We start from the raw sequence: 16,028 nt of genomic DNA on the forward strand, positions 1-16,028 counted from the left end.
AGAGCTATAAGAGAACCCATGAAATTAGGTATTGTGGGGAAGAGGGGATGGAACTGGCTGTGTACTCTTTCTTGCAGGCAAGAACTAGGAGGCATCAAACAAAAGGAGCAGGTGGCAGGGTCAGTACAAAGGAGATTCTGCTCACAGTATGAAGTTAGACTATGGAAGGGATATTGTGATCCAAGAAACAACTGGAGAGATTCATGGAGGAGGAATCCCTCAAGAACAGTTAAATGCAGAGATGGAACCTCTCAGGAGGTCCCTGGATCACAAAGAATTGTAGGCTGGGAAAGTCTCTCTACAAGCCTCCCGTATTCTTATATTTTCTGTTTTCAGTTTCTTTTTCTACAGCCATACTCTGTTCTTACATTCCCTCTGGTGACAGTCACTGAAGGAAAATTCCTTATGGATTAGTGAAGAAACCAGATCCCCATCATGCTGAGAAATGTCTGTGAATTGGCCTTTCTCACTGAATTATTGGTGTGAAGTAGGGTATCGTCATGTCCAAGATGACTCATAACGCCTCCAACTAGGCATCCAGAGGGCTCTGTTCTTTTGCCTCTTACTTTGACCCTACACTTAGAGTGCTGCTGAATACACCCATCTGTCAGACACAGTCAAGAAAAGGGACCTCAGCATGAGAATCATGAATCTCTTTTGTAACAGAGACTTTCTTTATAGAGAACATTTTAATTGTAGCAGGTCTGGAAGAGAGAAGTCCTCACTTTTCCATGTAATGTAAACATGTACTCAAAAAAAGTTAGTCTTGTGTTATTTCCATCTGATAAACCTCAAAAGAAAATAGATGCAACAGTATTGCAACTGAGCTTGTACCAGCAGCTTTTGGTGATCCCCAGTTGGAAAGCTGACTTGGAAGAGAAAATATTTTGCCTGAGAATACCCTCTTTTTAAATGGAAGCTGTTTTACAGAAGTAAATATGAATGTGAGAGTTGTATTTCATTTATTTTATTCCATGTTGAAGGGTTTCTGGAAGGCTAGAAGGCGAGTCAGGGCTTCATAATGTTAGTGGGGCGAAGTGCCCTTCATTCTCATCTTCTTAGCTGGAGACAATGCATGTTCTTAGCCAGAGAGGATGTGTCTGAGGGCTGCTTTATGGATCAGTTGCAAAAGGGAGCCTCCCAAGATAAAGAGGGTTGTCTGCAATATTCCTATTCTTTAGACAGTTCCATCTCCCTGGAAGAATAAAAACACAGTGGTAATTTAGTGTCTGCTATTCCTGTGTCTTTCAAAGGTTTTTATTATTTCCCAGTGGCTATGGGAAACTGTCAGATAAACACCATAAATACAGACTGAGATCATATTTTCAGCACCTGGCAACACTGTAGGGTTCCAGCTGTACTTTAGAAAACATGATCGTGGTGCTGAATGAAGGCCAGTTTAGTTCTTCAGACTGTCAGCTAGGCAGGTGTATATATAACTATCATCAGTACACAAAACACTGAAAGAAAACCATCAGTTGCTCACCCCACAACATCCGCAGCATTTGCAGTCCCCACAGATTGTTCCAAACAGGCCGTTCACCACCTGAATGCCACAGAGCACTGCCTGGATCCCACTCATGATAAGCAGCAAGGAGAAGAAGGTCAGGTTCCACGGGACGATGTTTTCAGGTGACTGACACTCATTCCACAATGTGTGGTTAGCGAGGTAATTCCTGGGGAGGGAGCAAAAATGAAGAAGACTACATTAGCTCGCAGGGAGAGGGTCTGTCATGCTAACACATTGTCACTGTTGTGATGTTCTCTTAGCCTCAGTACTGTGAGAAAGAATTCCCATTACCACACTGGTGCTACTTATCTAGAACATGATTTCGTTTGAGTTTCTAGATCAAGTGAAGCAATTGATTTGAAAAGACAAGGCATCAGAAGGGAACAGATATGAGTATGTGTTAGATACAATTGAACAGTTTCTGGTATTTTGGGAAGAAGAGACCTTAGCCGAGGAAGTGCCAAATGGGTGTTCACCTGTGCCAATGTCTTTTGTCAAAGGCGGTTTTGCTACTGATGTGGTTCTCTGCTGATGAAGCAGTGCTGACATCTGGCGGTGTGTAATACACCCACGCATCGTACCCCTACAGATATGGGACTCACTGGGTCTCCTTGGGAGTGTGGCACCTTTTATAACTCCTCCTTGCCAGAAACCTTGGGCGGGGGTGGCGTGGTGCCTACACCTAAATGTTTGTCTTAATTTACTGTATTACATTGTCATAAACACAGAACAACTGAATTCTCAAAACAGTATGAGAAAAGATGAATAAATTCAGTTTTCCTAAAAAAACATCAAGTGATACAAGACCAGTTGCCTCTTGCCCACTGAGCAGAAAAGAACAACCTTTGCTGTGCCAGATGCCTAGTCTAAAAACCAGCAGTATTATATAAAAGTATTTTCCATAATTTTTACCTTCACATTTTGATTTAATTGTGAACTGGTTAACCACTTACTGCATATTCTTAATACTGTTTTGTTTCTTGTGTTTTTGTCAAGTGAGTCCTTGACTGCAACCAAAACTGTATTTGAAACAGAGCATATTTTTCCAAGTACTCCCAGAATTAGACCAAAGCAGTTGGTTTCCAGCCCTCACTGGCCCATGAACAAATAATGTATAACATACAATGTTATGCCTCTTTTTTTTCTTTTTAACCCTAACTATAATTCTGTGGTGTATTATGCAAGAAACACTGCTAGGTCACTCTTGACTGAGGAAGACTGCATTAAAGATTCTGAGGTGATGAGGGGTTGACTGCATGCCTTGTCGATCTGTCCTCCTCTCCTTGGTGACACATTGCACCCTGTTTGCTGTTGGACCTTTGCTGACTTCAGCCCTGAGCAATTGGATTTCTAGAGTTCTTCACACCACTTCTCTGAAAGCGATAAATATACATGACAGCAAACATGTTTGAGTTGCAGAGTGTGAGGAACAGACAACGTCCAAATTCCATAACCAAGATAAAATGACACATACATACTAATTATTTGAATACCATCAAATTTCAATATAAGATGTCACTGCTATTCATCTAGGTGGAATTCATCATCGTATACTGCTTATCATCCCAAGAATAACCTAGAAGGCTGTGCATTTCTCTTTCTCAGTTCCTTTGAAACTCAGTAGTTTTGATTGTACTTGCTAGTCTTTACATCTGTGCTCTGAACCTTATTTAGTATTGCTGTGCGTTGCTGGCTCTTTTAAGAGCTTCTGTGTTTTAGATAAACAGTGTAATTCCCATTTTTATACAACAGATTTGGAAGTTAAATCGTATCACAAGCTTAAAACATGTATAACTTTTTTTTCTGATTGTCTTGTCTTACCCATCCTGGAAAGGATAGGTCCAGTCTGTTCCAGTGTAACATTTAGGGCCTTTGTTTATGGCTACTGCTGACAAAACAAAGCAGTATCCAGCTCCCAGAACTCCAACTGCAGCAAATATTATGGAAGAAAACATCTGATGAAGAGAAAAATAATGTTATTTTTGTTCTCATTCAAACAACGAAATGTACCCTATTAATGTGAATGTATAGTTCCTAAATTCAGCTCTTAACGGTCAAAGTAGTCAACTCCTGAACAGCTAAAACATATTACTTTGCAATTACATAATAGATGTATAATGCATACATGCACTGGTATTTACAAGCTTTAAAAGAACTAGCACCATATGCCTGAAGACAAAAGGGGTCGATGCTGACACAGTAGATGGCACTCCTCTCCTTCAGACAGTATGTACCCAATAGGCGTTGTTGTTGTTTGAGGTCCTGTGTTTCACTGAAGTGGATGTCTTTCTTGAAAGATTATAACTAAGACTGAAGTCTTGGACCACTCAAGACATTAAAAAAAAAACTTCAGTACCCTTTACAAGTTAGCTTTGGTATCTTGGTTGTATTTGGACTAAGTAATTACATTTTTCCTTCCTGAGTCTCCCCTTCAGGTTTCATATTGGTATACCTTATCTCCTCACAGGTATTTGTCATCATTAGTTCTAATAATGCAAGTGGAATGGATTGGAAAGGCTGTCTTTATTTCTCTGGCTTTCCATTACAGCATTTTCATATGTACTAATATATAAGTAAATCATGCAAAAATTTATGCCCTGCTTGAATTCTGAAGCACTTGTAGCCGTAATAGTTTGTAGGTAGAGGCAGTGTCTTTAATTGGATCAAAGTGATTTAGGTGGAGGGAAAAACGAGATGTACTTTCAGGTCTGTGAGCTTTTATTTAGACCTCATGTCAAGACTCTTGCCTTGAGTGTTGACATGTATTTTTATGTTGATATATCTGATGGGGCTAACTTAAACATTATGTTTATGTAGTAGACATAATAATGGTGTTTCTGCTAACATACCAGAACAAATTAAGTTCTCAGTCATGCTGTGGAAAGGCCACCAGGACTCTTTTAGTACAGTGTACTTAGTGCTTTTAACTGTATTAATATTCCCAGTCTGTCAGTCAGCTGCACTCTACCATGAGTCGTCAACAAGGTACTGCCCTGCAGAACGTAGGTTGCTTTATGGGCAGCACCATGCGTTTAGCCTACAGACACCAACACGAGCACAGGCACCCCCCAGTTCAGGTGCATTGCAGAAGTGTGAGTGGCAGCCTGGCAGCAAAACGTTAGTGGTTTAGTCGTTGCTGAGTTATATGTGGTCTTCAAAGCTAAACTTAGACATCTTCACTGCTAACAGCAAATTGATAATACAGTGCAGTCAAGAGAAATATGTGGCTCCATTGCCCCTACCCCCCCACCTCCTGAAGTTCCACCTGCTTTGTTGGGATTGCATGAAGACAGCATCAAAGACAGGGGATTTTTGTTAACCTCACAGTTGTGATTCTTTTCCTATTTGTTTTCTTCCTTTTTTTTTTTTTTCAATTGAAAACCTGTTCCTTTATAAAAAAGCATAATGATCTACTTGAGCCAAGCAATTTACTTCAAAAGGATGGACTTTCCTGGTAGAAATGTATTTATTTTTTTCTTTAATCTCATTTTTAAACTGAAATGCTCAAAATGTTTACTAGTGTCTGAAGGTATCCATCTGAAACTTTTCACTTCTAGTGTGAAAGGAAGCTATAAATTTAAAGTGGAGCCTGGTCTACCCAGCTTTTAGCAGGAGGTTGGATTAGGTGACCTCCCGAGGTCTCTTCCAACCTGAAATTTCCTATGAACCCGGTGAGATACTGACAGCCCATTGTGTGGGTCTGCAATGAGCTGTGAATGTAGTGCCCAACTGTCAGACTAATTTTGAAAACTGCCAACAAAAAATGGCGAAAGGAAAAACTGTTATGCTCTGCAAAAGAAAGTGCAGATCTTTCAGAAATTAGTTTTGTGATAACTTTAAATATCTTGTTATAGCAAAATACAACAAGGTAGTACAATTATGGTACCTCTGGCAAAACATCAAAGGCATAAAACAATTTTTGCAGCCTGCTATTTCTACTTTGCAGCACTCAGACAAATGGCAGGGCTTTGTGTCCTACACTCTGGATGACATCTGTCTAGTCTGTCAGTGACTGTGAGCAGAAGATACATATATCATATCAGAAACAATTTAGCTTTTACTTTTTTTGCCATGTTTCCTCTCACTTACCGCAAACCTCTTTCCACAGCTCTCATTACCACAGCATCCACAGCAATCATTATTCTTAAGGCCCAAAAATACCAAGGCAGGAAAGATCATCTACCAATAACAGAAATACAGTTTGAATTGGGATGAATTCAAGTTACATTTGCTTTTAAATAAAATAGTTCCATATCTTTTTTTCCTTATCACTAAATTAAATTATTTATTGCAAGACTGTTGGATGACTTGTAACTTGTTTATCAAAGAAGGATTTGTAGTGTTGGAACCTGCATTTGAGGTACTGAGGAAATTCAGCAATGCAAAGTCATGCTGGGGGTGGGGGGGGGAGGTGGGAATGTCTGAATTTATATACTCACCAATACACCAGATCCCAAGATCCCTCCGAAGTACCAAACCTCATCTGTAATGTGTAGCTTGTTTTCAGCCACTTTTCCTCCAGGGAAAAACAACAAGATGTTAGCGAGGGTACACAGCACAGCCAGGGGGATAAGAGTGATTCCCAGGCACTTAGCACAACCTCCGGTGCACATGCTTTTTTAAAGAAATGGCAAACAATTAAAGGCAGAGGAAGAAAAATCTGTCAGACGTCAGAACTGTTTTATAAAAAGGAACTTCTCGGCGTGCTTTACAAAATCCAGTTTCTGCTGTGCCTTTAGAGGAGCTGAGCCCGTAGAATACCTCCTTCAGAGATGTTGCTGCAGTGGTTATTTATACGTTCTTGCAGCCATGATGTCAACTTTGTGAACGTCCATAAATGAAATTACGTTCAGTACAGCCTCTCATTTTACTATGACAACCAATAACCTCTGTTAATATTTTACTAATGTGGATGAGGCACTTCATTATCTGGGCTGAGGTCATGGGTAGATATCTGTCTTAGTTCTGGATCGTCATTTTTACAGCACACAGTCCTTCTTCACACTACAGAATATTTCTTTGCAAATACTGACAAGAAAGCACATAATGAATCAGCTGATGTTAATAACAGCTGTGTACAATGGAAAAGTTATTGTGAATTTTCTTTTCTTTGGGAAAATTGAGGTAGTCACTTGCTATTTTGAAGCACTCAGACAATTTGTAGATTTGTAATAGGTAGTGAATTATTATGGAGGCAGTGCTTAGCAGCTGGTATCTCTGTATAAAGGTGAATGACCAAAAAAGCTTCACTGGACTTGCTCCTTACATTGTGTCGATTTTGTGTTCTCTAAGGATAATGTGTTCCCTCAAAGCCCAGCATTTCATCTGCGCTCAGGCAAAATTTCCACTTAAAATTATGCTGCACATGGCAGACAGACTCCTGAACTCAAGCAGAGCCTCACTGGCTTAGCATGCAACGTTTTATTCAAGCATGCACCTCTTTTAAAGTAGGCTCTGCAGCTGTTTAACAGATACTGGATACCTTCTCTTTCATATTTAGACTTGGTATATTGTCCTGTAGAACTTGCATTAGGATGATTTTCGTACCAATCTTCATTCCTAGCAAATAGTGATAGATGCAATTCCATTGCCATCCCTGTGTAGACATGAGAATTCCAGGTATTTTGAAATGAACAGCAGTTTCCACTTTACTCAGAGGGTAAAGCTCAGGAAATGTTCATTCAAATTTGAAATAAGCCTTCTTTTAAAGATGTTTGAGGCTTTGTTTTCATCCACATAGTGGATCTCTGCTGAATCTTCAAAGACAGGCAGCCCATGAACATCTAAAATTTTACCTTGTACAACCACAGAATCCCATGAAGTACATGATATTGAAGTGTCCAAAGCTGTGCTGAACCGTTCAGAGCTATGGCTTCGGGTTAAGTGGCAATGCTGCATAAGCTGGTTTTCGCAGCCACCGTCCTTATAGAAATGACACAGCTGAAAGAAACCCAAGCCACTGTTCATCTAGACTAATTCCCTCATCTGGTTTGTCACGAGCCACACGGACAGTTGTGTGGATGCAAGGAAGCTGACAGAGCAGGGCCAGGGACACCTCGAGCCATCGCTGATGCTGAAGAAAAGTATTTGGAACCAGAGCCTGAGCCTGTCAGCTTTAGGCTTCTTTGCGGAAACAGAAGGGCATAAAGCAGTTTTGTCAGACTGGAGGGCCAGACCTAATGTTTTTAGGTAAATATCTTTTTAAGGCGATGGTTGTAATACTAAAATCCTATTTAAGTATATATACAGTGCTCGAGTTGTGAGGTGCAACTGGAAGGGTTGTCAGCTTATGAGAGGATTCTCACATGCCTTTTTCCCTGAAGGTGCCGATAGGATTGAACGCAGACAGGTACTGGCTCTGGCAGATAGTGTGCTTGGGATTTGCATTTGGAGGTTACCTCCCTTTTACCTAGTTTGGGATTTTTAATTTTTAAATTACAAAAACACCAGCAAAAACCTAGGACATTGAAAAGGCCTGAGACGTGGGACAATATTTGAAAAATAAGTGAAGCACCAGGTGGGGAGTACAATAAGTCCTAGAATTACTAGAATTGCAGAATGCTGAAATCAGGTCTTTGCCCTCTTAAAATGGGGGGGAAAAAAACAGTAACGGGGTCAAATCCATCTCTTTTCCACCCAAGCTTATCTAAAACCACAACACTAATTTCAGTAGAAATAGATCAGGTTCACATAGGGATGCATTTCATATCAGAATACATCAGATCCATATTTCAGTCCTATTCAGCTTGTTATACACAGTTAAGATGGCCTGTTTATAAAAATGCAAAGCAAAAAGCCAAACAAACCAAGCTCTCCAAAACCGCTCTTAGGGAATTTTTCTTTTCTATATGTAGGAATTTATTTACTTTTGTAGGCAGCATGCCCTCTTGTTTTATGATCTGCCTGCTGTACACTGACTTTGTGCAGTGACATTACACTTTGGCATGAAAGACCTTTCATGAATCACATAGGACAATGAGAGGTGAATATTTTATCATTCGTTTAGCTACACACATATGACATGTCTGTGCCATTCATTCAGCTACAGCACACGGAGAATTCCAAATGAATTCTGTGGAAGTTTTCGTGTCTAACAGGGCTAGCAGGGGTATAAAATTTGCCATTAAGCTCAGTTCAGTGGCAGTACCTCTTATTTGACATTTTGCCTTTAACAAGAACCTGAATCAAAGGTCTTGCAGAAGACAACTTTCTGTTGGATACATACATGGCAGGGGGTTGGAACTAGATGATCTTTAAGGTCCCTTCCAACCCAAACCATTCTATGATTCTATATTAGAGAATAAAGACAGTTGGGGTTTGTTGGGTTTTTTTTGGTTATTAACTAGTTGATAAGTTAATTCTATTACAATTACATACTCATAGTCCAAATTCTTCTTACATATCATAAACCACACACAGTAGATAAACCAGCTGATACAAACATGAGACATTTATGAGACATCCACAAATCTGAGAAAGTTCTTGGATTGCAGCAGAATGAGAAATACCAGTCTACTGACCTTAGGCCTGTAGAAAGAGGTGGAATAAGCGTGGGAGCTGGGTGCAGCAGTATACAGGGAACTGTATCCTGTGTAGTACAGGTACAGCAGAGACAGAACTACAGTGATACGACTTACATGCAAACAACTAATAGCAAAGTTACCATGGAGCACACCTTATATTGTACTAGTCAAGAAATTATCCAAAAAAGTCCTAATGAAGCCCAGCTTTTATCCCATTCCTTATGTTGTCACAGCCTCTGCCATTTTTCACTTTACTTTTTTCCAGTTCTGCAAGGTAGCTCCATCACCTAAGTGACACACAAATAAAGTGTCATACCTTTAAATCCTGGATGAAGGAAACACTGCTAAGAGTTATGATCAGTACTGAAGGAGGAGTACAGCTGTCATGCACCTTCTCTCTCACTAGTGTAAAATGTTAATGACACTAAAAGCCAGCTCTAAACTACAGTTTTGAACAATCCGCCTGAACACAGTAAAATAGGTCAGTGGACCAATTAGTAACGTGGAAGGGGACCTGGCTCACAGTTTGTTTAGTGCTGGGGGTGCCATGGACAGAATGTTACCCTTCCCTGTTGCTGTATGAATGTTGCTCACACAAGACGCTGTGGGTCCCATCTTTCAAAAGAGTGGGTGACTGAATACGTGGTGTGATTCGCATCAGCTCCATACATCTGGCACCAGGAATTCCTATGGTGCCAAGAAACTAAGAACTTATTTAAACAACTCCCCTTCCCCTGAGTATCAGAAGTCCCTGGAGAAGTCCCTGGGATGATGCCAGAGACTCTTTTTGTTCTTTACTTGACTTTTTCTTTGGCAGACTAGTCTGTGTAGATCAGAAGCCTACAGACTTTTTCTATTGGCCTGTGCCACAGAGTTTGTGTTTCTCCATATTTGGGATTAAAAGGTTGATTTTATATTTATTTTGTGATTTCTGGAAACTGTGCTACATCATACAAGACTGTTTGCAGGAAAGACTGAATTAGAAATGCTCTAATTTTTAATAGCCCTCTTCAATGAAACATGTAAGTCATATGATGAAGATGAATCAAGACCTGAATGTATCTTCCATAGATGTATTTTGAATTATGGCATATGCCACATTTTAGGATAACACACATGGGTTTTTGTTTAAAAGGAGAATATTTCACATCATATATACTTAAGCCCATTCAATAAAGGATGGCAAGAAATTATTGTCACCACTGCCAAAATAATGATACGCATTCTTTTGTGTATTAAGAAGACCAGAGGATGGTTCCTTTGTGAGGACCACTCCTAGGAACAAACACGTTTGTAGTGCTGTGCAGACTCATGATTCCTGAGAAAATCACACTAGTTTACTTTGTAAAAAGAGTTTTATTCAGTTATTTAGTAAGACAAATTCTCAATGGCTTCTCAAGTTTGCATATATGTTACGGTTTAACCCCAGCCCCACACAGCCGCTCGCTCCCCCACAGTGGGACGGGGGAGAGAATCAGAAAAGTGAGAAAACTTGTGGGTTGAGATAAAGGCAGTTTTAATAGGTAAAGCAAAAGCTGTGTGCGCAAGCAAAGCAAAACAAGGAATTCATTCACCCCTTCCCATGGCAGGCAGGTGTTCAGCCATCCCCAGGGAAGCCAGGCTCCATCACACGTAACAGTGACTTAAGACAAACACCATCACTCCAAACGTCCCCCCCTTCCTCCTTCTCCCCCAGCATTATACGCTGAGCATGATGCCATATGGTATATATGGAATATCCCTTTGGTCAGTGGGGTCAGCTGTCCCGGCTGTGTCCCCTCCCAACTCCTTGTGCACCCCCAGCCTACTCACTGGTGGGGTGGTGTGAAGCAGAAAAGCCCTTGACTTGTGCAAGCACTGCTCAGCGGTAACTAACACATCCCTGTGTTATCAGCACTGCTTTCAAAACACAGCCCCATCCAAGCTACTATGAAGAAAATTAACTCTATCCCAGTCAAAACCAGTGCAATATATGGCAACATGAATGAAGTCCACAGGTTCTTGGTGTGAAGAGCAGATCTAGCAGAACAGGCTGGACAGTGACAGCGGTTGTTCCCAGCAGACTGGAAGATCCCTGTGCAGTCAGTGTTATTGGCACAGGCAGTTTTAGGAGGAGCCTGTAACTGATGATTCATTGAACAGTTTCTGGGGGTTGTGCTGTATTTGTTTTTCTTGTTGTGTCATTGTGATTCCTTTCTTAGCCGTCTTGCTAGGAGTGGTAGAGGCTGTGAACGACATAAGCTGTTTGGTATACATTTGGAAAGCATGGCCCTTTACATCCCACTCTGCTCAGCCAGAGCAATCGGCTCTGTCAGGCTCTGGGAGCTTCCCGCTGCTTCGGCCTGTGTCATATCTAACCTGGGAGCGGGATGTGCCTGTCCTCCTCCTCACAGAACAGAGACTGTTGGAGGCATTGCCACTGACTGTTAGTTGGGCCCCTAAAGGGGAGAGGAGCATCTGGTCCCGTGTGCGTAAAAGCAACGTGCGTGTGACCACTGAGGAGAGCATTTTGAAAGGCTCATGCTCATAAATTTAACATTTCATTCCAAGAAGGACAGCAACAGAAAAGCATATGGAGCAACAAAGGAGGAAGTCCTGACTCACAGGACAGTCTACTCGTAGTGTTCAGAGTTAGGCCAATGTAGTCAGTCTTCCCGGCTTTCTACAGCCTGCTATTGCTTCTGTGGCAAAGATTCAGAACTTTTCCAGGGAAAAACTGAGTGACTTGCATACTCAGATCCTCTCAAAATAGTTCTTCCCTTCCGTTCTAGCCCACATTTTCCAATTCTGGCCATCTATCTGGGAGGAGGACCAGTGAGCCCATTGTCAAGCATTAGCCGCAACTGCTTGTCCTGGAATAAATACTCCATTGTGAAGAGTCTGAGGGCTGGTAACTGGAGTGGAGCCAGTCTCTGAATGTTGTGTCACCCTGTCCTGTTCAACAGCATTTTCCTAGCAATTGTGGAGTCACGATGGAAGGCTCTCCTTTCTGGTGTGCTATGAGAGAGTGTTTCCTCCTCTCCTTATCTCCTAAGTCACACAGAGTCCATGCTGTGCAGATAAAGGTGAAATGACATATTTCCTTATGGAAAAATAATAGGAATGGAAGGCCACTCAGATAGTTTTGGTAGTTTCAGGAGGATGTAAGCTATGATGATACCTCATCAATTCTTTGCCTGGTTTCTTAAAAAACAGACAGGCAATGATCTGAAAACTACGAGGAGACTGAGAAATGACAGGAACAGATAATTTGATAGATATAAAGGATAAATATAAATACAGCTATATGCCCTGTGGCTATATATAAACCTGCAGAGTGCATGGTAGCTGGTAGCTGTAAAGGAGAAAGTTCAATAATTGGAAGCAGTGATCCTGAAGCAGAACCAGATGTAGCATAGATCGTAACCTGAAAAGTAGAGTAAATTATCCTGGATGCAGCATACACTAGTTAACCATCCTTTTCTCAGTACCTGGGCTAGACCACTGAGACACCACCAGTACTATTATCACAAGAAGTTCCATTTTTTTTTTGTTGCCATGGATTTCTTGCTAATCTTGGTAATCAGATTTTGATTTTGTTCAGATAGATTAATGTGGCTCGACATGTATTTTGATGTATCTATTAATTTTTAATTGTAGATCCGTGTGTCTGGATCAGTTCTTGTGTCAATGACTGAACTCATTAGACAGTTATGACTCAAGGTCCTAAGTTCTTGCTCTTGTGATTTGTGTAGCTGCTTCCGTATTCTTAATGTAGTTTGGATATCTGGAGCTTCATAAGCTTCTGTGAGAAGTACTGATCTTGCCTCCAATTAAACCAGGGAGGATTTTGCTACGATTTTATAGGTAGGATTGAATTTACAGTAGCATAGCTGAAACCAGGTCTGTTCAAGCCTCTGCTGCTGCAAGTAAATTTGTTCATATGTGTGTGTTGTGGTTCAGCCCCAGCTGGCAGCCGAGCACCACGCAGCCGCTTGCTCACTCCCCCCTCCCCAGTGGGATGGGGAGGAGAATCGGCAGAAAAAGGTCAAACTCGAAGGTTGGGATACAGACAATTTAATAAGACAGGAAAGGAAGAGGAAAATAACAGCAATGCTAATAAAAGAATATACAAAGCAGGTGATACACAATGCAATTTGCTCACCACCTGGAACTCGATGCCCAGCCCATCCCACAGCAGTGATCCCTCCTCCCCAGACAGCTCTCCCCCTCATATACTGAGCATGACATCATATGGTATGGAATACCTCTTTGGCTAGTTTGGGTCAGCTCCCCTGGCTGTGTCCCCTCCCAGCTTCTTGTGAAAGTTAACAAAAACCAGGACAGTGTGTTTATATATATCTTATATATATGGTGACACATTGATCTCAAGCAAGAAATGCAGAAGGAAGTTCTTGCATAAAATCACTCTGCACACACCTAACACGGCGCTGAAGTCTCTTTTGTGTTGTGCCATTCCAGTAAGGACTGGAGAGAGGCTGGTAAACTGTGGACCAAGTTCCTTTTCTTTGGAGAGAAAACAAAAAAGAATGAGCTGAAACATGTCTCCCTTCATGTTACCCCAGTCTTCACTGCAGTGGAGGATCACATTGGTACAAGCTGTCCGTTGGAGAACACAGGAAAGTTTTGATACCAGTGTCATGAACCCAGGTAGCCGTACAGAGGGGAGAGACCCCGCTGCTCTTCGCTGGTGACTCAGACGAGCCACTCCTCTGTGGAATGCGTATTGGTGAGATGCTGAAAGAGTGGGGCTGCATAACTGGGCCCGTGTGTGTGCAAAGTAAAAGCTGTCCTCACACTCTTATCCACAGGTTTGACACAGGAGAAATTCATTCCCTTTTCTACGCACAGACTTCTCTGTCAAACCTTGGGGCTAGCTGCCTGGCGAGGCATGTGAGAGCAGAAAGGGGGAAAATGTCTAAGAGAAAACCAGGTATTGTGGCCTTCCCTGTGCTGGTGTTCTCCCATCCCAGGCCCAGTTCTGAGGACAGGCCGCTAACGTGCACGGTTTCCCTGGTGTCTTGTCTGCCCTTTGTTCTCTTCCTGACATTTCTGTTCAGACGAAAGCTTGTGGCAGATGTAGCTTGGCCTAGGTGGTATTTCAAGTTGCACGTTGATATCATTGTGAATACAGAAAAGCAAGGTATGCTAATGAAGAGTATTTAAGAGAAGTGGTCTGGAAGGCAGGTTAGCGCTAAACCAAGGCTGGATTCACGTCCTGTGTGGGCAGTTCTGCTGTCAATAGTCAGGATTTAGATAGGATTTCAGCTTCCAAGAAAGATCAAATTAATTAGGTCCTACACTGAGTATCTAGTTACTATAGGTAGATAATTGCCAGCTTGGAGTGGGAGATTCTTCTGCCTCTCTTGAGAATGGAAACAGGTCAGATGAAGAAGCCTGGATTTTAATGTCCTATTCCAAGTAAAGTTTTTATTCCATGACATCACTCTGATATCTGATAGCCTAGTCCTTTCTTATTAGAGAAAAATATTGAAAAGCAGTTTTGATTTCCATTGGTGCCAGACATATATTTTTATTTAAAGTGAAATTACACAGAAATCTATTTTACTAATTGGACTTTTACAGCTTTACTGTAAAGCAACTTTATACGTCTTTGCTGTTTTACTGTTCTGTAGCCACCTTCTGTTACTTTCCGTTTTACCCACCTCCACTGCCCATTCACCAACTTTCCCACAAATATCCTTTTCTACGTGGAACATCTCCTGTTAAGGTTTTAATAATCCCCTCAAGGCATACTCTCTCCATGGGGCCAAAGGTAACTGTCAAACAGTAGCAAATAGGTGTGTGGCCCCTACGCAGTCTCTGATGCTTCTCTGATTTATATTACTTTTAATGAAGTAAAAATTATATAACTATGTGTATGTAATGCCTCTTTTTACTACTGTTATATTTGTTGAGTCTTGCGATATTTATTTTTGTTCCTTTATAGAAAAGGTATTTTGTTACGCTTTTTTGTAAACCACAATGCCTGTAGCAGAAAAAAAAAAAACCAAAACTAACTTCAATATTGCTGCAGGCCATAAGCACCACTGAAATACTTTTAACAATTGGTACTGAGAACTAAAATTCCACCTGAGGTACTTTCCAAAATGGGAGAACAAAGGAACTGTTTTCTTCAGGGTTACCTGTTAATTGTTTGGGGAGAGGGGTGTATGTACTTTATAGTTTTGATATGATTTTTTGTCAAGTCTCACAAAGTAAAAAGATCATAATTATCTACAGAGGTTATGCAGAGTTTACAGTCACGCAATCTTCCTGTCACCATGACTGCTGAAGTGCACGACTGTCTGTCAGGCACCGTCATTCTCTTGCTGAGTATAATTTATGGGTTGGGTTTTTTCTTCCTCTTGACCCTACAGAAGTAGGCAAACAGGCAAGAGATGGCTGGGAAAATGTGCCAGTTTCTTCAAGTTTGAGAAACAGATTAATCTGTTCGATATTTTTACCAGATGCTTTTGTTCTTGCAGTGGATGAACTGGTTCTCCTGCCTTGCAAGGGAACCATCCCTGGATGCTGTCACCACTCTTGGTTCTCTGTAACTTCTTTCTCAGAGTGACCATTTGTCACTCGCTCATCATATGTCTTTATAGCCCAGCAGTGTTCATCCTGACTCAGTATGTTTCTGAAGAATGCAGTAGTGTGCAGTGTGCCTCCATGTGTATTATCCTCACCAAAAGCAGTGTTTTTCATGCTTTGTTCTGCTTCTAGTTTCTTTTTCTAGCAGTCAGTGCACCTGATTTTTCACAAGAAAATTTCAGTTGTAAATAACATTTATACAAGTTCTATAAAGCTTTGAAAACATGAGACATTTAAATTACTGTTGCTTGAGTGAAATCTTGGCTACAACTTGAAGTACATAGTTCCCACGATGTTCAGTGAGGGCAGAATTTAATCCTTGTATTGTGGTTTCTAATAGGTTTTTTATGTCTGGCTTTTTAAATTATTGTACTTTTGTGTATTCTGCAACAACAAAC

The 16,028-nt window shown here is 41.1% G+C and overlaps 1 protein-coding gene across 1 annotated transcript; it reads right to left on the reverse strand.

The window, feature by feature from the left end:
- Positions 1–1,073: 1,073 nt before the first annotated feature.
- On the reverse strand, positions 1,074–6,356 carry TM4SF4 (transmembrane 4 L six family member 4). The gene is made up of 5 exons (XM_010307784.2): positions 5,950–6,356; positions 5,600–5,689; positions 3,332–3,465; positions 1,487–1,676; positions 1,074–1,195 (listed from the first exon to the last, which is right to left on the reverse strand). Exons 1-5 carry the CDS (start codon positions 6,121–6,123, stop codon positions 1,178–1,180), a joined length of 606 nt encoding a protein of 201 aa, XP_010306086.1. The 5' UTR covers positions 6,124–6,356; the 3' UTR covers positions 1,074–1,177.
- Between the last annotated feature and the right edge of the window lie 9,672 nt (positions 6,357–16,028).

This window comes from Balearica regulorum, chromosome 9 (assembly GCF_011004875.1).
Source record: "Balearica regulorum gibbericeps isolate bBalReg1 chromosome 9, bBalReg1.pri, whole genome shotgun sequence".
NCBI classification, from domain to species: Eukaryota; Metazoa; Chordata; class Aves; order Gruiformes; family Gruidae; genus Balearica; species Balearica regulorum.

Bases quoted from the DNA above. Each gene is read 5' to 3' on its own strand.
- TM4SF4 (XM_010307784.2), bottom strand. From the start codon at position 6,123: ATGTGCACCGGAGGTTGTGCTAAGTGCCTGGGAATCACTCTTATCCCC. The intron at 3,466-5,599 runs GTAAGTGAGAGG...TCTCTTCATCAG, and splicing joins GCTGTGGAAAGAGGTTTGCG to ATGTTTTCTTCCATAATATT. The intron at 1,677-3,331 runs GTAAGACAAGAC...CTCCCTCCCCAG, and splicing joins ACCTATCCTTTCCAGGATGG to GAATTACCTCGCTAACCACA.